The 21,260-nt window shown below is 40.3% G+C and overlaps 1 protein-coding gene across 3 annotated transcripts in view; it reads right to left on the bottom strand.

The window, feature by feature from the left end:
- Positions 1-369: 369 nt before the first annotated feature.
- The window catches only part of TRIO (trio Rho guanine nucleotide exchange factor), a 257,134-nt gene continuing 236,243 nt past the window's right edge, over positions 370-21,260 (bottom strand). Inside the window, exons 43-57 of one of the 3 annotated variants that reach the window (XM_063326144.1) lie at positions 20,643-20,735; positions 19,982-20,032; positions 19,684-19,761; positions 18,631-18,822; positions 17,511-17,688; positions 15,853-16,622; positions 11,447-11,694; positions 10,500-10,638; positions 10,133-10,160; positions 9,090-9,252; positions 7,626-7,747; positions 5,132-5,210; positions 4,278-4,478; positions 3,723-3,861; positions 370-2,213 (exon numbers count right to left, since the gene is read on the bottom strand). In XM_063326144.1, coding sequence (XP_063182214.1) covers positions 1,671-2,213; positions 3,723-3,861; positions 4,278-4,478; positions 5,132-5,210; positions 7,626-7,747; positions 9,090-9,252; positions 10,133-10,160; positions 10,500-10,638; positions 11,447-11,694; positions 15,853-16,622; positions 17,511-17,688; positions 18,631-18,822; positions 19,684-19,761; positions 19,982-20,032; positions 20,643-20,735 — 3,024 coding nt within the window. In that variant the 3' untranslated portion in view covers positions 370-1,670. The other 2 variants (XM_063326146.1, XM_063326145.1) reach the window with 2 other exon arrangements.

The raw sequence follows: 21,260 nt of genomic DNA on the forward strand, positions 1-21,260 counted from the left end.
GAAGCCGCAAAGCTCAAAACTAACCCAAGCTAGGTTATGGCTTAAGACCCATATATCTAACTATTGTGGGATGTCGGCTTGGTTTCTTTAAACATGGCATTTCACACAAACATAGATGACAACACACCCATATGAACTCCGTGATGCACAGAAAACCATCTCTGTCTTTTTAAATAGCTCACGTTAATATTACTTCAACCTTAAAAACAGTTACTAAGACAATTACATTAACGTGTCAGATTCTCCTCATCTGACCACTACTTTCTGAATGTATTCTTCACCAAAGAGCACAAAATTCATTTGTTCATTTCACAGAAAGAAGTAAACACAGATTTGAAAATTCTAAAAAGTAGTAAGTGTTGAGACTGATTTTGGGAAAGTCAAACTTTGGCATTTTGAATACAATAATACATTTTAAAAAGTGTCACCCTACTTCTGAACCAGTTTGAGATTTGGGATACGAATCTCTCTCTCTCTTTTTTTTTTTTTTTTCCCCCAACAATCCTTAAAACTGACTAGTCTTGTCTAAATTCTATGCTAACCCTCATCTTAAACTAATAATAACAGTGTGGTACAACACACCCGCCCCTGCCCACCCAGAAACCCCAAACACACAAAACAAAACCATAAAGCTCGCCGTACTAAGTATGTGCTTTTTCTATATATTTATTACAGTTACAACAGAGGTCCTCATAAATAGTTGCATAAAATGTTAAAGCCACAACATTGCACATGATATGAAAGAAAACAAAATCCCAAATGAGTGCATTTACAGTATTTCATCCTGCTGTATACTGCTTGACAATCGGGTCCGGCAAGCTGGGCTCCAACCCGAAGTTCTTTTCTAAGGGGACAGTGAGAACTGACCCAAACTGAAGACCCGCACAGTGGTATACCACCATTTAGGAAGATGGGGGTGGGGTGGGGGGGAAGGATAAGGGGAAAGCGGGGGAAAAAAATTACAGACCGAAGGCAGGTAACAGTCTATATACAAGTAAGGCCTACATTTTATCAGAGCAAAACGATTCATTCTATTTGTATGCAAAAACTTTGAGGTTGGATGCACTTAAAAGCAGAGTCTGATCTCAGTGCACTGCTACGTGAGATACATACAGGCGAGGCAACTGGAAAGCTCTAGGACCAAGTGAAAACCAGATGTTATAAATGGAGGCCGTACCAATGGGCAGCCATTTTGGTGAGTCTTCTCCAGGCATGATTTCATTTTTGTTTAACACCAGTGCTTTGAACATAGGCATTTCTTCCTTGAATAAATCTTGAAAACGGTAGTTAAGTTCACTTGCAAAATTCAACTCTTGTTCATTAAAAAAACTATTTTTATTTTTTTTTTTTTTTGCAGAAACCTGAATAAAATACTGTTACTGTATCGCTCGTGACTGCTTTTTGCAGAGTACAGTGCTATCGTCCTCCACCCCAGTGAAGTCTGCATCGCCAGTCCCCCGCGCCGCCCCGCGCGGGTCCCCCTGGAATGCGTTTGCACACGAACATTCGTTAGCAGCTGGTTGGCTCGGGGTTTGCTTTCCTTAAAATTCAAGTCAACAGCTGATTGGCAGGAGGAGTCTATCTCCAGTCTGATTGATTGGCAGGAGGAGTCCATCTCCAGTCTGATTGATTGGCAGGTGAAAGAGAATGAGAGAGAACTTCAGGCAAGGTCAAACTCTTGGCAAGAGCCTGCTCTGTAAGAAGTTTTTAATGCTACGGATGGGTCGAACATCATTCTGGTGTTTTCGCCGCTCAATGAACGAAGTCAGTCTGGATATGTCAATGCTGTCAGCACTTTTGCTATTCCCCAGCTGCAGCCATTGCTCCTGGAGGGCCAGTGCAGCCGAGGGACGCTTAGCTGGGTCATCCTGAAGTAGGAAGCATACAAAATCTTTGGCCTTCTGGCTAACTCCTTTGAAGTAGTCATCTGGGAAACTAAAGTCTAAGCGGCAAATATTCAGGCAAGTTTCCTCTACACTTTCATCCAGGAAAGGAGAGACGCCACTAAGAAGGACATATGCGAGCACTCCAATGCTCCAAACATCTGAAGTGAGGGAAACAGGATTTCCAAGAATAATTTCAGGAGCTGCAAACTCTGGGTTTCCAAGTAACTGGTGGATATAATACGTGGTATTGAGCTGGACTGCGTCTCCAAAGTCAGCCAGTTTTATTGTTGGCTTCGTGGAACTCTGGTCCACCAAAATATTTTCAGGCTAGAAAACATAAAAACAAAAGTTAAAATGTCTTTTTTCAAGTCAGTTTAACACATATTTAATGCTCCAACGTTACCATTTCCCAGTCAGTGCTCTCAGCTCAGGAATGTAGCAAAGTGCTACAAGGATTACTACTGACGGCCAGCTCTGCAAAGCTCCTAGGCGGTCCTACCAAGGCTTCCCCCAGACCAACCAACAGGCAACTACAGTATGCAACAAATGTGTTTTAGCTGCTGGCACTATAATTTTTGCAGGAAATATAGTTCTGCCAGATAATACTGCAGATGTTCACAACAGCAGCTCTGCAAAGTTTCACAGGAACCTGTGTTTGGGAACTTAAGCCTGAAGAACAGCAATGACAGAGGGTGAATAAAGCAACTGAGACAACAAAACTCTTGCATTTAAAGATTGGAAGACCATGTCAGAATTTTCATGGCGCTTTCAACAGAATTCAGCTTTACTTGGTGATTCTTAAATGTAACGCAGCTGTACAGATGAAGTCAAGCGCTGTAATGTGACTACGGCAGCAGAAGATCCTGCTCGATGCACATTATTTCAAGAGAACTGCCCCACTCTTGGTGAGCTGAAAGTGGAATTATTTTTATGGTTTTATTTCTGAAGCTACTCCTGTTGTAGCTGTGATCTTAGCAAACTAGGAGTGACTTACCTACAACTAGTTTTTAATTCGTTCATCTGTATGTAGCCTGAGACTGGAAAAAGTACTGGTGAACTCCATATAGCACTAGAAAAAATTTTGGGTCTCCATGATACATGCAGGACCAGACTGGTTCTGCTTGGAAAACAGAAACATGTAGAGGGAAGATGCAGGCTCTTTTTGCTTTTTCTCACCTTTAGCCTTTTGGCTAAAGAGACTCTGCCTACAAAGATGACTTGTCAATGCTAAAATTCCTTATCATTTAAATACAGGTGGAAAAAAAAGTGTAAAGAAGAAGTCTTCAATTAATATTCACATTAAGACCTTCCTATATAGCTTCTCCTACTAGAATGCATCAAATCCATGTGGCTCAAGTAAAATTCAAAGGGTAGAACAGAGGCCCAAAGAGGTACCATTCAGACAGATATCGCAGCCCTCAAAGTACAAAGATGAGAAACAGATTTACAGGAACAGAAGAAAAGCAGTCTCTTTCACAACAAACTCTACACTTCTTGAGAAAGAAATGGGTTTCTGCTGCAAGTTTCTCAGAGAGTAAATAAACAAATGAATAAATAAATGAAAATCAAACAAAACTGTTCCTGTCAGCAATTATTTCCAGCACAAAGGACCACACAGGGTCAGCAAGCTTTGAGGAGAAAGCACAGGGAATTCAGAGTTTCTGCTTTGCTGGCTATGAGTGATCTAAAGCATTTGAGGATGCAGCCTCAACCCATACCCTTCATACAGTCTCAAGCAATTCACAGTTCTCTGTTCCCAGCTGCAAGTTTCCTAGAAGAGGGAGGTTTTTATGACTGGAAGGGCACACACTGACAGGAATCCCATTCCCTCCTCACCTTTAGGTCCAAATGTGCTATTCTGCAGTTGTGAAGATACTGCACAGCTTCCAGAATCTCTCCCAGGTAGAGTCTGATCTTCCCTTCTGTGAGGTTTCCCCATCGCACGACATAGTCTAGAAGGCGACCCTGGTCAGCCCTATTGGAATTACAAGGGTTATGTTTTAGATTAATCCATATATCAGAACTTAACAGGAGTAACTGTAGCCTACAGCACCTAGAAGACAGAGGACTAGAATATGAAGAGGAGATCTGACATCAAGCTAACAGATCACAACATTCCTAACTCACTCGTTCAACCACTTGATATAAAATAATTCCTGGACCTTCAGACTAAGATAATCATCCACATATCAGTTTAATATCTCAACTTGTTTCCTTCTGAGTATTAAACTCAACATTTTAATAACAGCATCATAAAACTGCAATATTTTACTTAGGTGTTTTCAAACTTCTATGAAATCTTAAAGTTCCTTATTCATAAACCACTATAAATGCCCCAGAAAGTCAGCTGCAGAGATTGCATTTTAACAGATAACGTTAGAGTCCACATACATTTCTAACACTAGTATGTAGTTGGTGGAGGTCTCAAAGGTATCGAGAAGGCCAATGAGCTGGGGATGCTGAAGATTCTGCATGACTCCAAGTTCATGGGTAACCTGGTCTCGCTTCATCAACTTCTTATTCACAAACTTAGTGGCTACTGCTCGCTTGGTTCCCTTCTGGTCACACTTCTTGACGACAGAAAATCTGCCCCTGGAATACAATATTGAAAGGAAAAAATTAACTGAGAGATGCACTAAGGACATACTTTTACCTTGAAAGATATCCTGAGGGGGATCTAAAAATTTAGATCTCTACCAAGCTACCCTTACAGAGCAGTTTCTGGACATAAACAGGAGTTTTCAGAGCATGCATCTTCTGCAAAATGTGTCTGTATAAACAGTTATCTCCTGACAGAGCTCTATTTTATTGCATTGCAGAGACCTCAAGTCGAAGTAGTATCCAGCTTTTAAAGGTCATCCATTACATTGGACAAATGTATATTCTCTACTCATATATATGGACTTATTTTGCCCATTTTAAGACTTTTTCTGTCTGTAATTTTCATCCTTAAATAAAAAGGTTTAGGAGAACTTCACTATGGAAGCAGCGTCAGTCACTGTAAGGCATGCTCAAAAAAATAATAATCCCTTAATCTGTGATACCACTTCAGCCTATATACATTCTGTTTATGCAGTGCCATCTAGTGCTGGTGACATCTTTTCTTCCTCATTTTTATTTAATCCAACGTAATTCTGGCCTTTTAGGCTCATATGATAACTACTTTTCAAAGAGAATTTCATTTTTAGAAAGAGAAGTTAATATTTTGATGTAGATAGCTTCAGAGATCAGCATACAGAACGCACCTGCCAAGCTCAGCCACTTCACTGTAGAGGGAATCAAAGTTGTCTTTCCAGATTACCATGATCCCATCACTTCCAGGACCTACAAAAGGATAGCGTGGCCAAGTTTTAATACACTCACATCCTCCTCAGAACTAAATTGTTGCCATCATAACCAATGTATTGTTTCAGATGTTTACAGAAGGAGAAATGTCTGGACTTCATATTCAGTTTGGGAATGGATTTCAGAAAGAATTTGCCTCAGACTGGCCCCTGTCATCTTTCTTTTGAAGCTGAGTGTGTCCATATTGAAAAGCAACTCATGGTCTCATACTGTCCATCCTCTTGCAGCTCAGAAAGAAAATTCTTTCTATAATCAACTACTTCACTGATGGTTTATAAAGGCTACTACAGCAACAAAACGTAAAGAGTATTATTTACTCTTTGCACAAGATAACGCACAAGAGTTGACTACAGTCAAATGGCAAGTCCTTCAAGTTCAAAGGACTGAAAAAGACTTCACAGTTTGATGTTGAAACCTTACTTTGTGCTACAGCCTTAGAGTTTTCATTTTGCTTTTACGTACTAGGGGAATGAAGGGTAGGATGGCCCCAGAAAAAGTGGGGCCAGAACTTCTCTGCAGAAGTATTAGTAGAGCTGAGTAGAACTAGCGAAATACAGCTGCCTGTCTTTTGGAGTCTAGTTGCAGAGTAACCAAGATATAACAAATTCTGGTTTAATTTTGATTGAAAAATGATCACTTACTTTTGGACAAGGTCAGTAAGACTGAAGACTGTGGCCGACAGACAGTAGTTTAGTCTACAAGACTTCTGTGACTCTGATTCTGGCCAAATCCCAGTTTTGGGCTTCTGTACTGGTGTAGGAAGGACACTCATTACACCAGTTCCCTAAAGCACACAGTTTTATGCTGATTCTTGTCCATCAAGGGCTTTTCACTCCCCTGACTAGAAAGTTTCCTTGGCTGAGATACTATCAGTGGAATCACACTGTCCTATTAATCCCCATACAACACAGGGGGGCAGCAAGACAAACTGGATTACACACCAAAGCAGCCTGGGCAATGCAGCAGAACAAATTCTATAGTGGAACTAATTCAGGTGCAGTGGGAATTCTCTGTATAGGAACAAGTAACTGTGGCAAGTTGAAGGAAACAGCAAAAAGAACAGGCATCTTGCGTTACGTCTCATTATCAACAATACAGCTGCCACTGGGGGAAAAAAAAAGTAATCAGATAGTGTAGCAGCTACCTGAAAAAACCCTCAATTTTTCAGGAAACATTAGTGTAAAGACCAAAATTTTATTTTCTGCCTCTTTTATATATTGCAACACACCCATCCTAGGGCTTAACCACTGGCTGTCTTGGGTCAGTGAGCAGGAAGTGCCGGGAATAATCACCACCCCAAAATGTTGGCAGTAAGGCACGGACTGTGGCTGCCAACAGGCAGAGCTCGAAGTGGCAGCACTGATTATAAAACTTGAAAAATTTCAGGTAAGGTTTTGGAAGGGACACACCTTTCACGGCCTGGTTTCAACATGCCAGGAAAACAGCAAAGTTTTTTTGAAAAAAAGGGAAGAAAGAAGATATTTTGGAGAGGTTTGGGACAACTGTACAGAACACGGCACTTCATATCTTCTTTTATATGATTCAATTTGAGACAGAGCCATTCCACCTAAAATGTATTAATTAATTCTCACCAATGGATAAATATATGAGCCTCTCAATGGATTAAAGGACCCAGACAACATAAATTGTTATAAACGACGACACGTAAGAAAGACTGCTATCCTGCTGTCTCCCTGTGTTTTCCCTATTTCTAAAAATGGAGGGTCCTGAACACTTAAGAGAATAACTGAATGTACAAACACACACTGAAACTTATCACTATGCCAAACACATCAATTAAAAATAATTGTTTTTCCCCTTTGCTCTCTGCCTCCAAAACACAGGCATTTTTCAGCTTTGCAGGTTTCCTTTTTGTTCTCTCACAAACATTCAGGTTGCCTCACTTCAGGTACTGAAATAACGTAATTTAAGTGTAGATCCATGATGTGAAGACAAGAAATAGTTACATGTTCTCCTCAACACTGTGGCTTTACAATTCAAGCAAAGGAGCATATTAAAATACAGAGCAATGCTACTCTTTTCTTGTCTGTGCACTTTAGAAATTACATGTCAGCATAGTAACATTCTTTGAGACTAAACTAAGCATGCAGATGATAAAATCATATTTTTAGTATGTTTGAACTAGTATTGACAGATAAGGTAAATGCCCGTTGACAGTACTGTGTAGGCATCTTGTCTGTATGAACCTCTAATTAGTTACATCCTAAAAGAGCATCTATTCCTGCTGAAACAATAATATATCACAGATGAAAAGGTTTGTTACAACACTCCTTTAACAGAGGGATGCCCAAGAGTCAGTTTTCTTCTTCCTGTCCTATGGGTACCAGACGCTTTGAATGTATCTTTAAAAAAAACGCAAAGAGACAGGCCTACCTAAAACTCGTAGACTGGCGGAAGATGAAACCGAACCCATATCGTTTGCAGCTATACATGTATAGATACCATCGTCTTCTGCAGTGACGCCAATGATTTTCAGTGAAGCTTCTCCTAAGTCACTGGGAAACACAATGGCATGTGTTAACTTTATATTCATTTTACAGACCTTAAGTTACAGAAATCAGACCAAGTTATATTGATACTGTTAATATTTCTTATTCTCCAGCCCCTATCTCTCTCTGGACAAACATTATTAACCCCGTCCCTGCCACTTCAGAAGCATCTACCACAATTTGAGCACTTTGTGTCCATCAACTATCTTGGAATGTCCTACAGACTATTAGAAAAACATCCGCATTGACACTCTGTCTCAGCATGTCCCAGGCTCCACTGTGTTTGACAAATCAAATCCTTCCCCTGTTTCTTCCTGCTTCCTCTACTTCCTTCAAATTATGAGAAGTCGTATCGAGATAATGATCCATCCTTGGTTTTTCTGAAAGGTTAGTTTCCATCCCTGACTCCCAGGATATAGAAGCTGATCTCACATTTGTACTTTCAGAGCATTCATCCCTTGAAAGAGAGGGCCCCCCTTCAATACAAAAGACGCACCTCGCCCACAACATTGGAGACCTCAGAATCTGGGAGAACCAAAAACGACTTAAGTCTTCTCTTTGCTCCAGGGCAGAGACAGCAATGAGCTATGTAAGACCACAGGAGAAAGATTCTGCAGACTCCTCCTTAATCTTTCTTACTGCTCAACCACCCTTTTTGTTTGATGGCTCGTCTTTAAATGTATACTTAAATCTCCCTCTGTGCAATTCATTTCTAGTACTTTTTTTGACCATCTGCCATGGACACGAACAGCAGATAATTATACTTGCAAAAGTTTCTCACAAATGTGAATACCTGGCAAGTCCTCCCTACACTTTTCACCTCGAGGCTCAAAACAACCCTAACATTGTGTTATTCTTTCACAATAAGGCATAGTTTCAAGATTTACTATCATTCTTATTGCTTTCATTTGGATTCATCCCAGTCACTGCAAGTCATTTGACCTATTTGCTATGGTCTTCACCACATGACTTAATTTCAGTGAAAAAAAAATGAATGTAAATTTTAGGAACATAGGAAGATGACCCCATTCCCCAGCTGAAAGAACACTTCATGATTATTACTTCTAAAAATATGTCAGTCACAGTTCTCGTTCAAGCACTAGGTCAGTGTGACAGAACCACAATGGCTTCTGCAATAGTTAATCAGAAATACCAGCTGAATTTTCTTTTGTTTTTAAAAATCAACTGAATATGACTTTTGGGTATCCCAGCCATACATAAAAGTTACATTTCCGAGGGCAACCCTAGCTTTATGCCTCAAAGCCAAAAGCTATCCTGTGCCAAGGGTGCAAATAGAAAATATAAGACTTTCAGTAGTTTCTGTCGAATGTTACACAAATTACTGTACCTGTACGAAATGCTGTGATGACCGTCATTGCTCAGTGTGTTATGATCGGGACCCTTCCAAGTAACTGAAGCCTTGGGGCGACCACAGACTTTACACCTAAGCACGATGGTCTCTCCTGTCTCACATGTTACCTCACTCAATGGTATTATAAACTCTGGGGGAACTGGAAAAGGAAAATTAATGGCATTAGGTCAATTGAAATTAATAAATTTGCTTTTCTATTCCTTGCACTCTCTTTTCTATCAGACAAAGTAGTATGGTACTTTAAATTTCCAAGGTGTATCTACCACTCTACCTTTGGAGCACATTCATGGTTAGGCCATTTGCTGGGGCTCTGCAGAGCAAGTGAATTTTTCTCCACGTGAACTTGGAGACAACACTGCTGCTATGCCACGGATAACCCTGAAGCCTACCACGGTGAACCAAACACCCTGTTTATGGCAAGCTGAGGAAACCCTACCGTGAAAAGTATTAAAGGAAGTGCTCAGCTAGGCTATCTTTATATTCAGATAAATTTGTAAAAGGGAAGACAAAACACCTCACTCATCCACTGAGGCACTGTAGCAGTTTCCCTTTTTCACAGGTGAAACTCAAAAAATTTGGTTCTGTGTATTAAGATAAAAACCCAGTTTCGCTCTCAACCCAGAGGGCCACTATCTTTGTCCTGATCAACCTCTGCAACGGAGAGGCCCTGAATGTTTCCTAGGGTGCAAGGTTAAAAATGAAGCAGCTCCAGCTCCTGGCCTTGTTATTTTGCAAATTCAGCAAGGCCCAACTTCCATACAGTCTCCATATAGAACATGTCGTACGGTCCTTGTGTGTTGTTTTCGACTTATGAAGAAAAATGCATTCCTTGCATCTTAAAAAAAAATAAATATGGACTTATTTCATTAACCGTCTCCTTTATCCAAAAAGGGTCTATGTATATTTTGATAGAAAACACTCAGTTCCTGACATAATTCATAATAAGCAAATTTAAACAAAGTAAATAATGTTTTAATGAATTACATTTACTGCAACTTTTAAAAATTAAAGCAACTTACCATCATAAATGTAATTGGGGTTGAGAAGCTGGAAAGGAGAAATTAAAGAATTAATGTCCTGATAACCTTATAATAACTTAAAGAACACGGCACAGTGATGGGTCAAAGTTAGCTGAACCCACAAAGATCCAAGAAACATCTGACCACCAGAATTTCTGCATCACTCTATTCTTTCTGCAGTATCTTTATGCTGTATCACGCTTGCAGGCTCAAAGATTGTATCTTCCTGTTTTCAGATTTGTCCAACACTGCCCATTAATACCACTGTTACCTCTAATTCCTTCACATGAAATTCTGACAGAAGCTACTTTTAAAGAAATCCTAACACAATTTCTTTTGAAAACCACTACATCTTTGTAACACTAACCTTTACAGAAACCTTGTTGGCAAGTCCTTCTCGGGATTTGCGGTAACCATTTTCTAGCTTGCCTTCCCTTTTGCCGTCTTTATCTTTTTTCTCAGATTTCTTCCTTAAACGGAGTGCTGTGTGCCAAGACGTTGACTTCCTGAATACAGAACATTAATCTTTGATCAATTTTTTTAACTCCAGGTTATGTGTTATAATAATTTCAAATGGCATTGGAAAAGTATGTCAAAATTTATTTCATTGTATTAAAGTATACTGAAATGAAATACATTAAGTACTCCAGAAGAGATGCTACTCTTGGATAAAACTGTAAGCAAGCTAGCAAGATTAGTCTGTAGTTCAGTATTTCTTAGAATCATTGCTCCAATGTTAAACTTTCTATATGAAAACACAAACTGTCAATAAAACTGACAAATGATCAGTAGAAAAACTGTATCAAATACAGCCTATAGAAGCTTTACATAAAGCTTTAGTGCTAAGAACTTTGATATAATTACTCTAATTGCAGATTTGAGAGAGATCTTCCTAGCACAACCAGTCATTTTCAATAGCTTTCTGTATCAAAGTAGAAATCTAGGAACTCTGAAATCTCTTTTCACTTGGAACAAACATTCCCTGATTGTTGTCCTAAACAAAGGTGTCCAGCCTGATAACTCATTCTATTAAACAAAGCAGTAGGTATTGCTGCTCTTAGATCGGGTATTCTTTCATCATCTTTTCCCAGAGGATTGCACTACTACAGCTTTTAATAAAGAACATGTGCTTCTGGGCTCTTTCTTACTAGCTTGTATTTTGAAGTTTGCTAAGGGACTTCTCAAGTACTCATTCTCCTTGATGTTCATTTATTTCTCAAAGACCACATCAACTTTCAGTTTAAAAGGTTCCAAAGCTTTGTCTAAACTGGAGGTTTTTCTCCGTCATCCCCTTCTACACATCGAAGCACTCACTTGATGGTTCCATCAGGGTTGTCAATGATGACTGCACTGGTATGCCCCAAAACATAGCCGGGAATCCAGCCCTCGGCTGCGGGGCACTGATCAGTGGCGGCTCTGAACACCAAAAACATGTTCTGTTGGTTGCTGGCTAGAATCTGCACGACCTCTCCTTGGTAGACATTTATCTCATCCTCCTTCACTGCCGTGTAATCGTGTGTCACCAGCATGGTGGAGATATTGCTACTGCTGCTACTTTCACTCTGCAAGTGTCAATTGGAAGCAGAAAGAGGGAGGGGGGAAGAGAATCAATTTTAAAGATCGTGAAGAAGACAGGCTGTTCTTGGCCTGCTACGTTACCTGCATAATCCACATAACTTAAACTGTAGTCAAAGAAAAGAGCTACAATTTCTCTTTTAAAGTTGCCTGTGTCTATTTATCTTGTGCAAATTAGTTTGGTCGTTGAATACCTTCACGTATGGCTGTTGCAGATATTTATTCCCACTGCTTTTACTCAAGACTACTTCCTTTAACTGAGAGTCAGATTATACATAGATCTCACCTGGTCTTCCTTTCAACCTCAGACACTGAACCTCGCATCTTTATCAGGCAACAAAACTACAGTACAGCACAGTTTTTCATAGTCTCACAGGTGCAGTTTTAAAATCATAAACATTACCTCATAAACACCAGAAATTCCAACAACAAAAAATATATAGTCTTTCCTAGATCTCAGACACCAGCCTTCTGCACACAAAACATGACAAGGTACAAAAGAACAAGAAAGGCTTTCGACAGTGTCTCTCAAAACCACAAGGTTTGTCCCCGGTTGCATCTTTATAATCAGGTTTTTTCCTTTAAACGCACAGGATGAGGTAAATCACTGAAATACGAAATTATTCATTTCTTGGGCAAAATAGGCCCACAGAACTATCAGAATAAAGCTGCAAATCTCACTTCCAACTGATTAGTGACTGATAGCTGAGTGTTGTTAGCTGTTTATCATATGCTTTCAACTAGTGTTCATGAATGTTGTTCGTTTGCCCACCAAGCATTTGCAGAAAGCTAATTATGGCTCATCAGGTGTACATTAAAAGCCATACTACTCTTCAGAACAGAAAAGCCTTCTCCTGGTCATGAATCCACTGGCGATTACTATTTTTTAAAAGTACGGCTCATTTTGTCCATTTGCATGCATGAGGTTTAATAAGCAGAAGTGTGAAATCTATTATCAGACAATGCAACCTATTCCCTGAAATAAGGTATTTCCTTCTTGAAACAAGCTAAAACCAAAGTGGATGGTCTATTAATGATGTGGCACGAGGCATGTGTGTCCCCCTGTGTTTTGTCTCTGTTCTTCAAACTGTTTCAGGTCACTACCAGTGAGGGCTCACTGTTGCTTAGTAGTAGCTGAGCTGAAGGAGGAAAGCAGTACCCAGCTGTAGCTGGAGACTACTGTCGCTTATACAGCATAACCACATCTTAGCACCACGTATGTGTTAGCAGTGCGTGGAAAGCTTGGCATACAGGTTTAAAACAATGTCACTTTTTTCTCAAAACTGTCAAATATTTCTCCCCTCAGTGATGAGGAGATGCAGCAGGGGTTAGTGGACAGCATGGGACACTGGGAGCCCTGAGAACCACGTTCTCTTCCAGCCTGCTAATGGCCTTGAACAAGTCACTCCATCTCTTGTTGCCTGTGCTTCCCTGTGAGTTCTTCGGCTGAGAAACAAAAACATTTGGAAGTGAACAGTCTCAGATTATTCATTCATAGCATGTTCGATGCTTGAGTTTTCCAGTGAGCCTGTACATTTTATTCTAGCTGGACTACTTTATTCAAATGAGTCACTGAAGTCCATCCATTATTTTTCCTTAGCAGGATGATGAAGCAAATGCTACCACAGAGAGAAAGATCTCATCCTGGACTATACCTCTACTAAAGGACAGTATGTTATGTTATCCTTATGTTAATTCCAGATGCTGTATTTCCAGTGGGAGAACTCATTTTGTCTGGCTTAGAGGACTGTCTGCACGGTCTGTTGTATTAGCAGGCCCTTTCCATGATTCAGGCAAACTGGGAACAGTAGAACCAAAAAGCCAGTCTCATTTTCAGTCATTGTTTAAATTAAGATTACAACTTGCTAGATTCTTTTAGCTAGATGAAAAACAACTCTATTCAGAGAAGGCTGCTTTTGTAACTCCTTCTGTTAGACTTATAAGGTGAGATAAAGGGAAGGCTGAAGTTGCAAAACCAACCGAACTCCTAAACCTTGCCCCACACACTATTCCTGAACATACTGTTTCATGCAGCAGAATTTGTATAACTGCAGGACTGACCTTCCTGTAACATAACACTTCTTTTTAATAGTTAAGCCTTGGAGAATCGTATTAAACTCTGAATATTTCTTATTTTCAACAAGGAGAGATAAATCTGTTAAATAAACAAGTGCCTGGTAACTACTATGTGACAAACGTTCTTGTGAATGTGTTTATATCAGAATCTATTCTCACCACAGAAAGACAGTCTTGTCTTTTGCTTTGCAAGGAAGTAATTATTCTTGCACAGTTAATGTTTTTCTATTGCAAGTTCTGCTGGTCATCACTGACCTCAATTACGGGATTAGAGGAGGATGTAAAATAAAAATATAAAAAATTCCTCCCATATCCCTGAAATACTAGCAAAAGCAATTCCCTCTTCTTCTTCGAAGTAACTTTTCCATAAGTAACCAATCTTAACCATATGTGCATGTAAATACACACATCAAAATAAACCTTCACAACCGATTTTCTCTAGCCTGCTGAATGTGGTGTGAAATCCTGCTAAATACGGTCTAGAAATGAGGTTGTAAATGAAGAATTACGACCCATCTTAATTACCAAACTAAAAGAAACTTAGTTGTGAAGCAGAAGGCATGCATTCAGATATTATGGTTTATAGTAAGATAAAAAACAAGCAATGGTGTCTTTGCTGACATACTATCAAAACTCAAATGTTTTGAAAACTCAGCGCCATCCCGACTCTCCCTCTCTCTTTTTTTAATGGAATGACATCAATTAATATTAAGCAAGTCTTCTCTTCATAAAAAACGACCATCTTGATTCACATACTGTGCAGTAACTGCAAAATATTCAAATTATCCCAGATATTATATTATCATCACATTCTGCTAGACTGAAGGTAAACACAAGACAGAGCTAAACCAAATGAAAAGCTGAAGGAAGATTGGGACAAAAATACAATACATGCAAAGCAAAATTTTTTCTTCTGAAGCTATTATAAAAGTAAGTGTAAGAACTAAGAAGTCAAGAAAGCTCTGTGTGTTAAAACAGTTCTATAAAGAAACGCATGCATTTAAAAAAAGGTCCGACAAGTTAGGTGATTTGCAAAATTGGCATTGCATACTATTTGTGAAAGAGTGGAAAAACAAACATTTGTGAACACAACATTTAGTGAGAGAAAAATCAAATGCGAGTTTAAAAGAGAAAGGCACCATAGCCTGCCTACCACATCCATGGCAAATGCCTTGAACTTTCTGCTTTATATTCGCACGTGCCCCTGTGATTGCTGTGTTGCGTTTCCTGCTGGACGTTATTACAGAGAATGTGGATTCTGTTGATACCCCAGCTTTCCGCACAAACATACCAAGTGTATACTAAAAGGTTGAATCTCCGGATGCCCTAAACCGGTTCTTCTTACAAGGCAGAAGAGACAGGTGGAGCCACTATTTGTTTTGATTGTAGTAGAAGGAGGATTATTTTAGCTAGGCTTTGTTGGTCTATTTTGAGTGGATTGAAGGAACCTTCCTTGATCAGACACAGGATTTAAAAAGAGAATGTTGTACATCAACTAAGGCTGAAAGGAGAGGTGGGGGGAAATAAATTAATAAAAAATAAAAATCAAGCTGCCCAGGGAACGTACTGTAGATGTCTCCACGAAGTTAAAACTCAACAGGACAATGGTGGCGGATTTGTGCGTGAAAGGGAAAAAAGCCCCAAGGCAATCTGCCAAAATCTTGAAGTCAGATTTAAGTGCTGGCTGCAATGCGTACCCCAAGGTGCTCTGGCTGCCACGCTTCAGCATGTTAATTATGTGCCTTCAAATTAGAGACGAAAAAAGCAAGGAGAGCAAGTTAGTAAGTATCAGCCTAGTGATCTATGTTTTCAGCAGAGGCAGAAATTGCATCTAATGTTAGCAGTCGCTTTTGTGTCTGTATACATATCCACATTTGGATGTATACATACACAGAGAGGTGGACAATTTTGGGTTTTTAATGTGCAGAAGATATTCGAACAGTTGATTATTTCAGAGCAGTACAGCACTGGAGAGCCAGAAGTTAGTACGGAGAGTGATGGTAACGCACAGAAAGGGAGCATGGGAAGGTTTTAGAAGAGCTCGCAGGACAGAGGTGCTCCGCTCTTACCCCATTACTCTGGGTGGAGTGAACTGACTGCTCGCTGGTCGAGGAGCATGTGCTCATGCGGTCTGTGTCCTTGCTGTGTGAAGAGTGGCGGTGGACCTGCCGCTGGAGGGAGTCATTGTCCCCAGGGAAAGTGAAGGAGCCAGGGCGGCTGGCAGGGGATGCTGGGATGGAGCTCCAAAAGGAGCCCTTCTGCAGGGGGCTGCTGGGTGGAAAGGTTTCTTTGCCAAAAGGAGAAGGGAAAGTCGTGGAGAGAGGAGAGTTCATTGGTGAGATGGCTCCTGGCCTTGGCTTCCCAAGCGTCAGTGATCCTATGCTGTTTCTTGATCGACTGTCCTCTGAGCTTCCACGTGAGTCTTTCTGGGCTCCATCAGCTGAGCCAGAAATGTTTCCCGCTGTCTTCCTGGGACTTTCAATAACTTTCATCTTGGGAATCTGCTCAGCTTCTCTCTGAGGACCATCCGGTTCTGCATTGGGAGGGTGCCTGTCTGGCTGGCTCAGGCCAGTTTCTAAGGAGGTGTTGTAGTGTGGCAGGGAGAGATTGTGAATGGACATACCTGACATCTTGTCTGCCTCTGCTTGGGCCGAGGCTGCAGAGGAGACCAGGACTGGGGAATGGTGTCTGACAGGCTGGGGGATCCGGGATGGCCGGCTACGGCTGGAACTGGGGATGCCACTACAGCTGCTGGGGCCGCTGCTGTTACCACTGCTGCTCCCGCTGCCGCCTCCACCACTGCTGTGGTTCCTCTGGTACTCGATTGGGGACGTCAAGGCTGCAATGGGGGCAGGAGGGGAGGTGATCAGGGAAAGGAGGACAGGAAATGGAACAGGAACAGTTTAAAACAGACATGTTTACTGGCAAAAGGGGAGCGCTGTTCAAATAAGATAAATTCCCTCAGCAATGCTGGTCATACTGTAGACCTCAAGTCACTTTTCTATATCACGCCTTCATGACCTGCTATATGTACCTCTAATTAAAGATGAAAAATCTGAAACCAGGGAGAAATGTTTTCCTGTAGGATCACATTGTCAGTCAGCAGCCAAGCTGGCAAAAAACAGGTGTGAGTCCGAATTCTCAGATCATTTTCCCATCTATTACAACTTTTTTTCAAAAAAAAAAAAAAAAAAAAAAAAAAAAAAAAAAAAAAAAGAATCTGGATTGGGGCAACAAACAATCAATACAAAAATACAGCAAGAACCTTCTAGTGTCACAGCAGACACCACCATCTTCTAGTTTTCTCCCGCAGAATCTTCTGAACGTTGTTGCTACAGTAAGATGCAACAACAATGGCCACCAAAATAACACAAGCAAAACACATTCTGAAGACATGCTTAAAATTCCATTTGGGTTTAGCCTTTAAAGGCTTGCATTTACTTAAAAGGGATACACTAACTCTCCATCTCAATGGATGGTGCCAATCTTGATTCACTCCTACAAAACATTTGGAAAATTTCACCAAGAGAACACCATGTAAATTCAGACTACCACTCTCATAATAAATGCTAGCATCTGTTCTGAAGCAGAAATGCAGCATGTATCCCCCAACTGTTCTGTATTAGCTCAGGAAAAAGGAAACTTGCAAATCATTTCAAAGCCAAGAAACAACAGATGAGAGAGAAGTCGTTCAGTTATGAAGTTTCAGTGAGAGGAAATCATTTACCATTTAAAAAGTTGCGCTGGTTTTCCAAAATTTGGTTAATTTCATGGATCCATAACTGGCGGACTCCTGGACTGGCGGAATGCAAAATAAAGGTCTCTGTGACATCGCCCGTTCTTGATGTTAGTGCAAATTTACATGGATCGCTGTCCACATTTTCCTCCAGGGAAAGGCAACTCACCTTCATGTAAAAAAAAAAAAAAAAAAAAAAAAGAGAGAGAGAGAATTCACTTCATGTATTTTATGAGAAACATACCTCTAAAATCTCTTCCTTAGGACCTCAGAGTAAGGTCTTCAAATGATGACCATTCTTTCCTTCAGTAAAATAATACCATGAAATGAAGGATTACAGTAAACTAAGGATTAGCATACAGCTTACTGCCACGCTGTGCCTGAACAATCTCCAGCTGGTCAGTACGGCCCAGTGTTCTCCATCATCCCTCACTCTCCCTTCGTGTTATTTAAAATGCTGAGCCCGCTGTGGAGCTCAACCACTGGCCCACACTGAAGGTTTCTGCTGCAGATACAGCAATGCCTTGGAACAGGCTGTCCAGCCATTGCTAAATAGGATGTTCAGCTGTAGGCAGAGCACCGAGGTGAATTAAGGGAAGCAGGGTCCACCCAAACCGCTTCACAAGGAGGGGCGGTGGGCCCTAATATCATCAGTTTTTGTTTCAGGGGAAGCTTGAAGTGAGGGTAAATGCTTTTCGTTCGAGGAAGAGCTGACACGTCTAAGAAGGTGGCATTACTTACAAATGTTACTTACACATACTCCAAAGAAGGGATATGTGGAGTTTTTATCTTTATTTGCAATGATTTTCCAATGTGGTGTACACACAGCACAGAGCTGAATACCAAACTCTTTGTGACCGCTTGTCTGGTTTTGTACAAGAACACCCACTTTAGTATGCTGCATGTGGGAAGCGTCAAGGGTGCTGGGGTCCAAAGATTTCCATTTATCAGAATACAAATCCAGTAGGAAGTACTTTCAGGAAATGACTGACACCTCATTGTGCTTTGTGATTGCACATCTAGATGTCACTAGTGACTCCACACTGAATCAGAAACTGTTACCTTAGCAGAGTTTGTGCAGGGGATGCAAAGACTCACACACAACAGTTACCTTGATACTGTTTTTAAACAAGAATCCGGGCATGGAGAAACCTTTCTTTTTATCTAGCAGCTCACTGAAAATGACAATCTGCTCAAAGAGGAAGACCCGTCTCTCCTTGCAGCGTGGCAGAAGTCCCGTGTCCTGGTCTGTAACCAAGAATGTGTCCTGGAGCAGGAGCTTACCCTGGGCTACAATTTTACCCTAAACACAGAGGCAAGTGGGAACAGATTTAGTGCAGTTCTTCATTTCTTTCCTCAATCAACCTTTCTGAGCAGATGCTCATGCCAAAACAGCTTTGAATGTGTCCCAATTTCTGAGTGTCACTGACCATTACACATTCATTATTCCTCCTATAATACATTCATTGATCCTCCTATACACAAAACATTCCTGTGCTCTTTCTCTAAAAACAAACATCATCAAGAAAGAAAACCCACTCCACACTTTTCAATTCATACTGCAGTTTGAGGCTTGTAACACTAAGGCTTTCATCTCTCTATTCTCAGTAACTCCCACAGCAACTCATATATTCTTCCAATGTCTTCCAGGGGGCTGGAAAGGGGAAGAAGTTCATACCTGCATCACAGAGCAGAGAGGACTCTGCAAGTAGAACACATGACTATGGTCTGGCTGACGCATACTGCTTCAACAGCCAATTTCCATCTCTCCTAGACTTAGCAAAAGAAGCGGAAGGGCTACAGTTGCCTCAGGTACTTTATTGACCTTAGCAACTCCTCCTTTGTCTACACTACTGAAGTCAGGTCTGCTCACCTGCTGGTAACTGATTCTTCACTATTTTGCAAGTCATTAGTCAATAACAGATGTAATAACACCAGCGCTTCCTAGATTTTGCAGAAGGACTTATCTAGCATGATTGACACAACAGGTAAAGTTTCCGAGGAAAGTCCTTGGCAGAGCTAAGACTTAATTTTTCATTTACTGCTTTTTGCACCAGCTAACCAGGTAGCAAGGGAGCACCCTACCTCACTTCTCCCCACAATATTAATGGTTAATCTCTAGAGAACCTGACAAAACCTCTAAGCAAAACCTCAGCCAACTTACATCGAATCCTTGCAGGCGGCCAACATTCATCATGTCATTACACCGTTTTGGTACTATACACATGACCTCTACAGCTCTCTGTTCAAGACAAATAAAAAGTCAAAGCTTTATTTTCCAAATGAGTTAGCAGCATGACATTTTGTTTCATTTGCTATGGTCACTTTAGAGCAGAAATGTGAAAAGTAAACACTTATAATCACATTCTCAAGAAGATCAGAACAGGAAAACGACTCCATCAAAACAAGAGAAGTTCAGAGTAAAGAGCATTCAAATCACTAAGAGAAAATGTCTCAAGTACCTCTAGTTCTGTTGTGTCAAGATTAGCTTTTTTAGAATATTTGAGGAAGTCCTGAAAAAAAGAAAAAAGATAAAATGAGTTCTTTTCTCATTAGTCAGCAAAGAGAAATCTTAAAAAAAAATCTGCATTTGCTATCCTCTGTCAGAGAATGACGAACTACAGAAGACACACAGAAAAATTTTCTTTTTAAAGCTTCTTGCTACACCGCTGCCTTGCCCCCTCTTATGTTTTAAGGTTTATTCAGCATTTTGATTTAGCTCATACAAGAACACATATTAAGGCAATGAACTCTGTCATACACAGGGCTGCTCTTCAGTAAATACTTATGTGATATTAAAACGGTTGCAGATGTAGGTGAAGTTGGGATGAGTCACAACAACTCCTATCACATTTACATCTGAAAACAGTTGGGAGATCCCTCTTCCCTTCATATGACATTGGTCATTTGGTTTTGAACTGTTAAGAGAAAAAGCAAAACTCCGCCCAAGCTATTTACTGAAATTTTTATAAGCATCTGAATATGCTCAGAAAATAATCACATGACATTGCTTACAAATCTGGGTTCTGTTTGGGAGGAAGGTAGAAAAGCATCAGCAATATTTAAAAAGAAAATATATTCGTTAACACATATATTAAATCCTTCATCTCAACATCACTTTACCTTTAGTAACAGCTGGTATTTCATAATTCTCTGCACAGGTTTTATTAGCAAGTCCGTGAGCTGAAGTCTGTGGCCCAGGCGTTGCTTTAGATCCTGAGGGTTGTAAAACAAACATTTTTTTTTTGTTCCTTCAGTTAGAAACAACTTTGTTTTGTTTTATTTTGTTAGAAACACAGCAGGATGTATCACTATTGATGGCTATCAGAGCAGAAATTGGCAAAAGTCAGAGCAGAATCTAATCTTCAGTTAAAAAAACCTGGAGTCCTTCCCCCTTATCTGCATCAGCTTTGTTTCCAAAGTATCCCTTTCTCCAAGCATCTTCCATATCTCTTTTGGAAAAGATTGTATAGTGAAATGTAATTTTTCAATCACAGGCTGTGTATAGCCTATTTTCAACAGTGATCTTTGCTCATCCAAAATTGCCACTTCGTATACTATGCACTGTTAACTGCTTGCGCTAGGGCTAGTAAGGATGAGACTCTACTGGTTAATTAATATCTTACACATAAACTTTAGTTTTCTTCCCCTAGAGATTAATATATCTCTAGGAGCCTGTATCAGACTTGAGAATCCAGAACAGAAATGGCAAGAAATTATAACTTAAAACAGTTACAACGA

The sequence above is a fragment of the Chroicocephalus ridibundus genome, chromosome 2 (assembly GCF_963924245.1).
Source record: "Chroicocephalus ridibundus chromosome 2, bChrRid1.1, whole genome shotgun sequence".
NCBI lineage: Eukaryota > Metazoa > Chordata > Aves > Charadriiformes > Laridae > Chroicocephalus > Chroicocephalus ridibundus.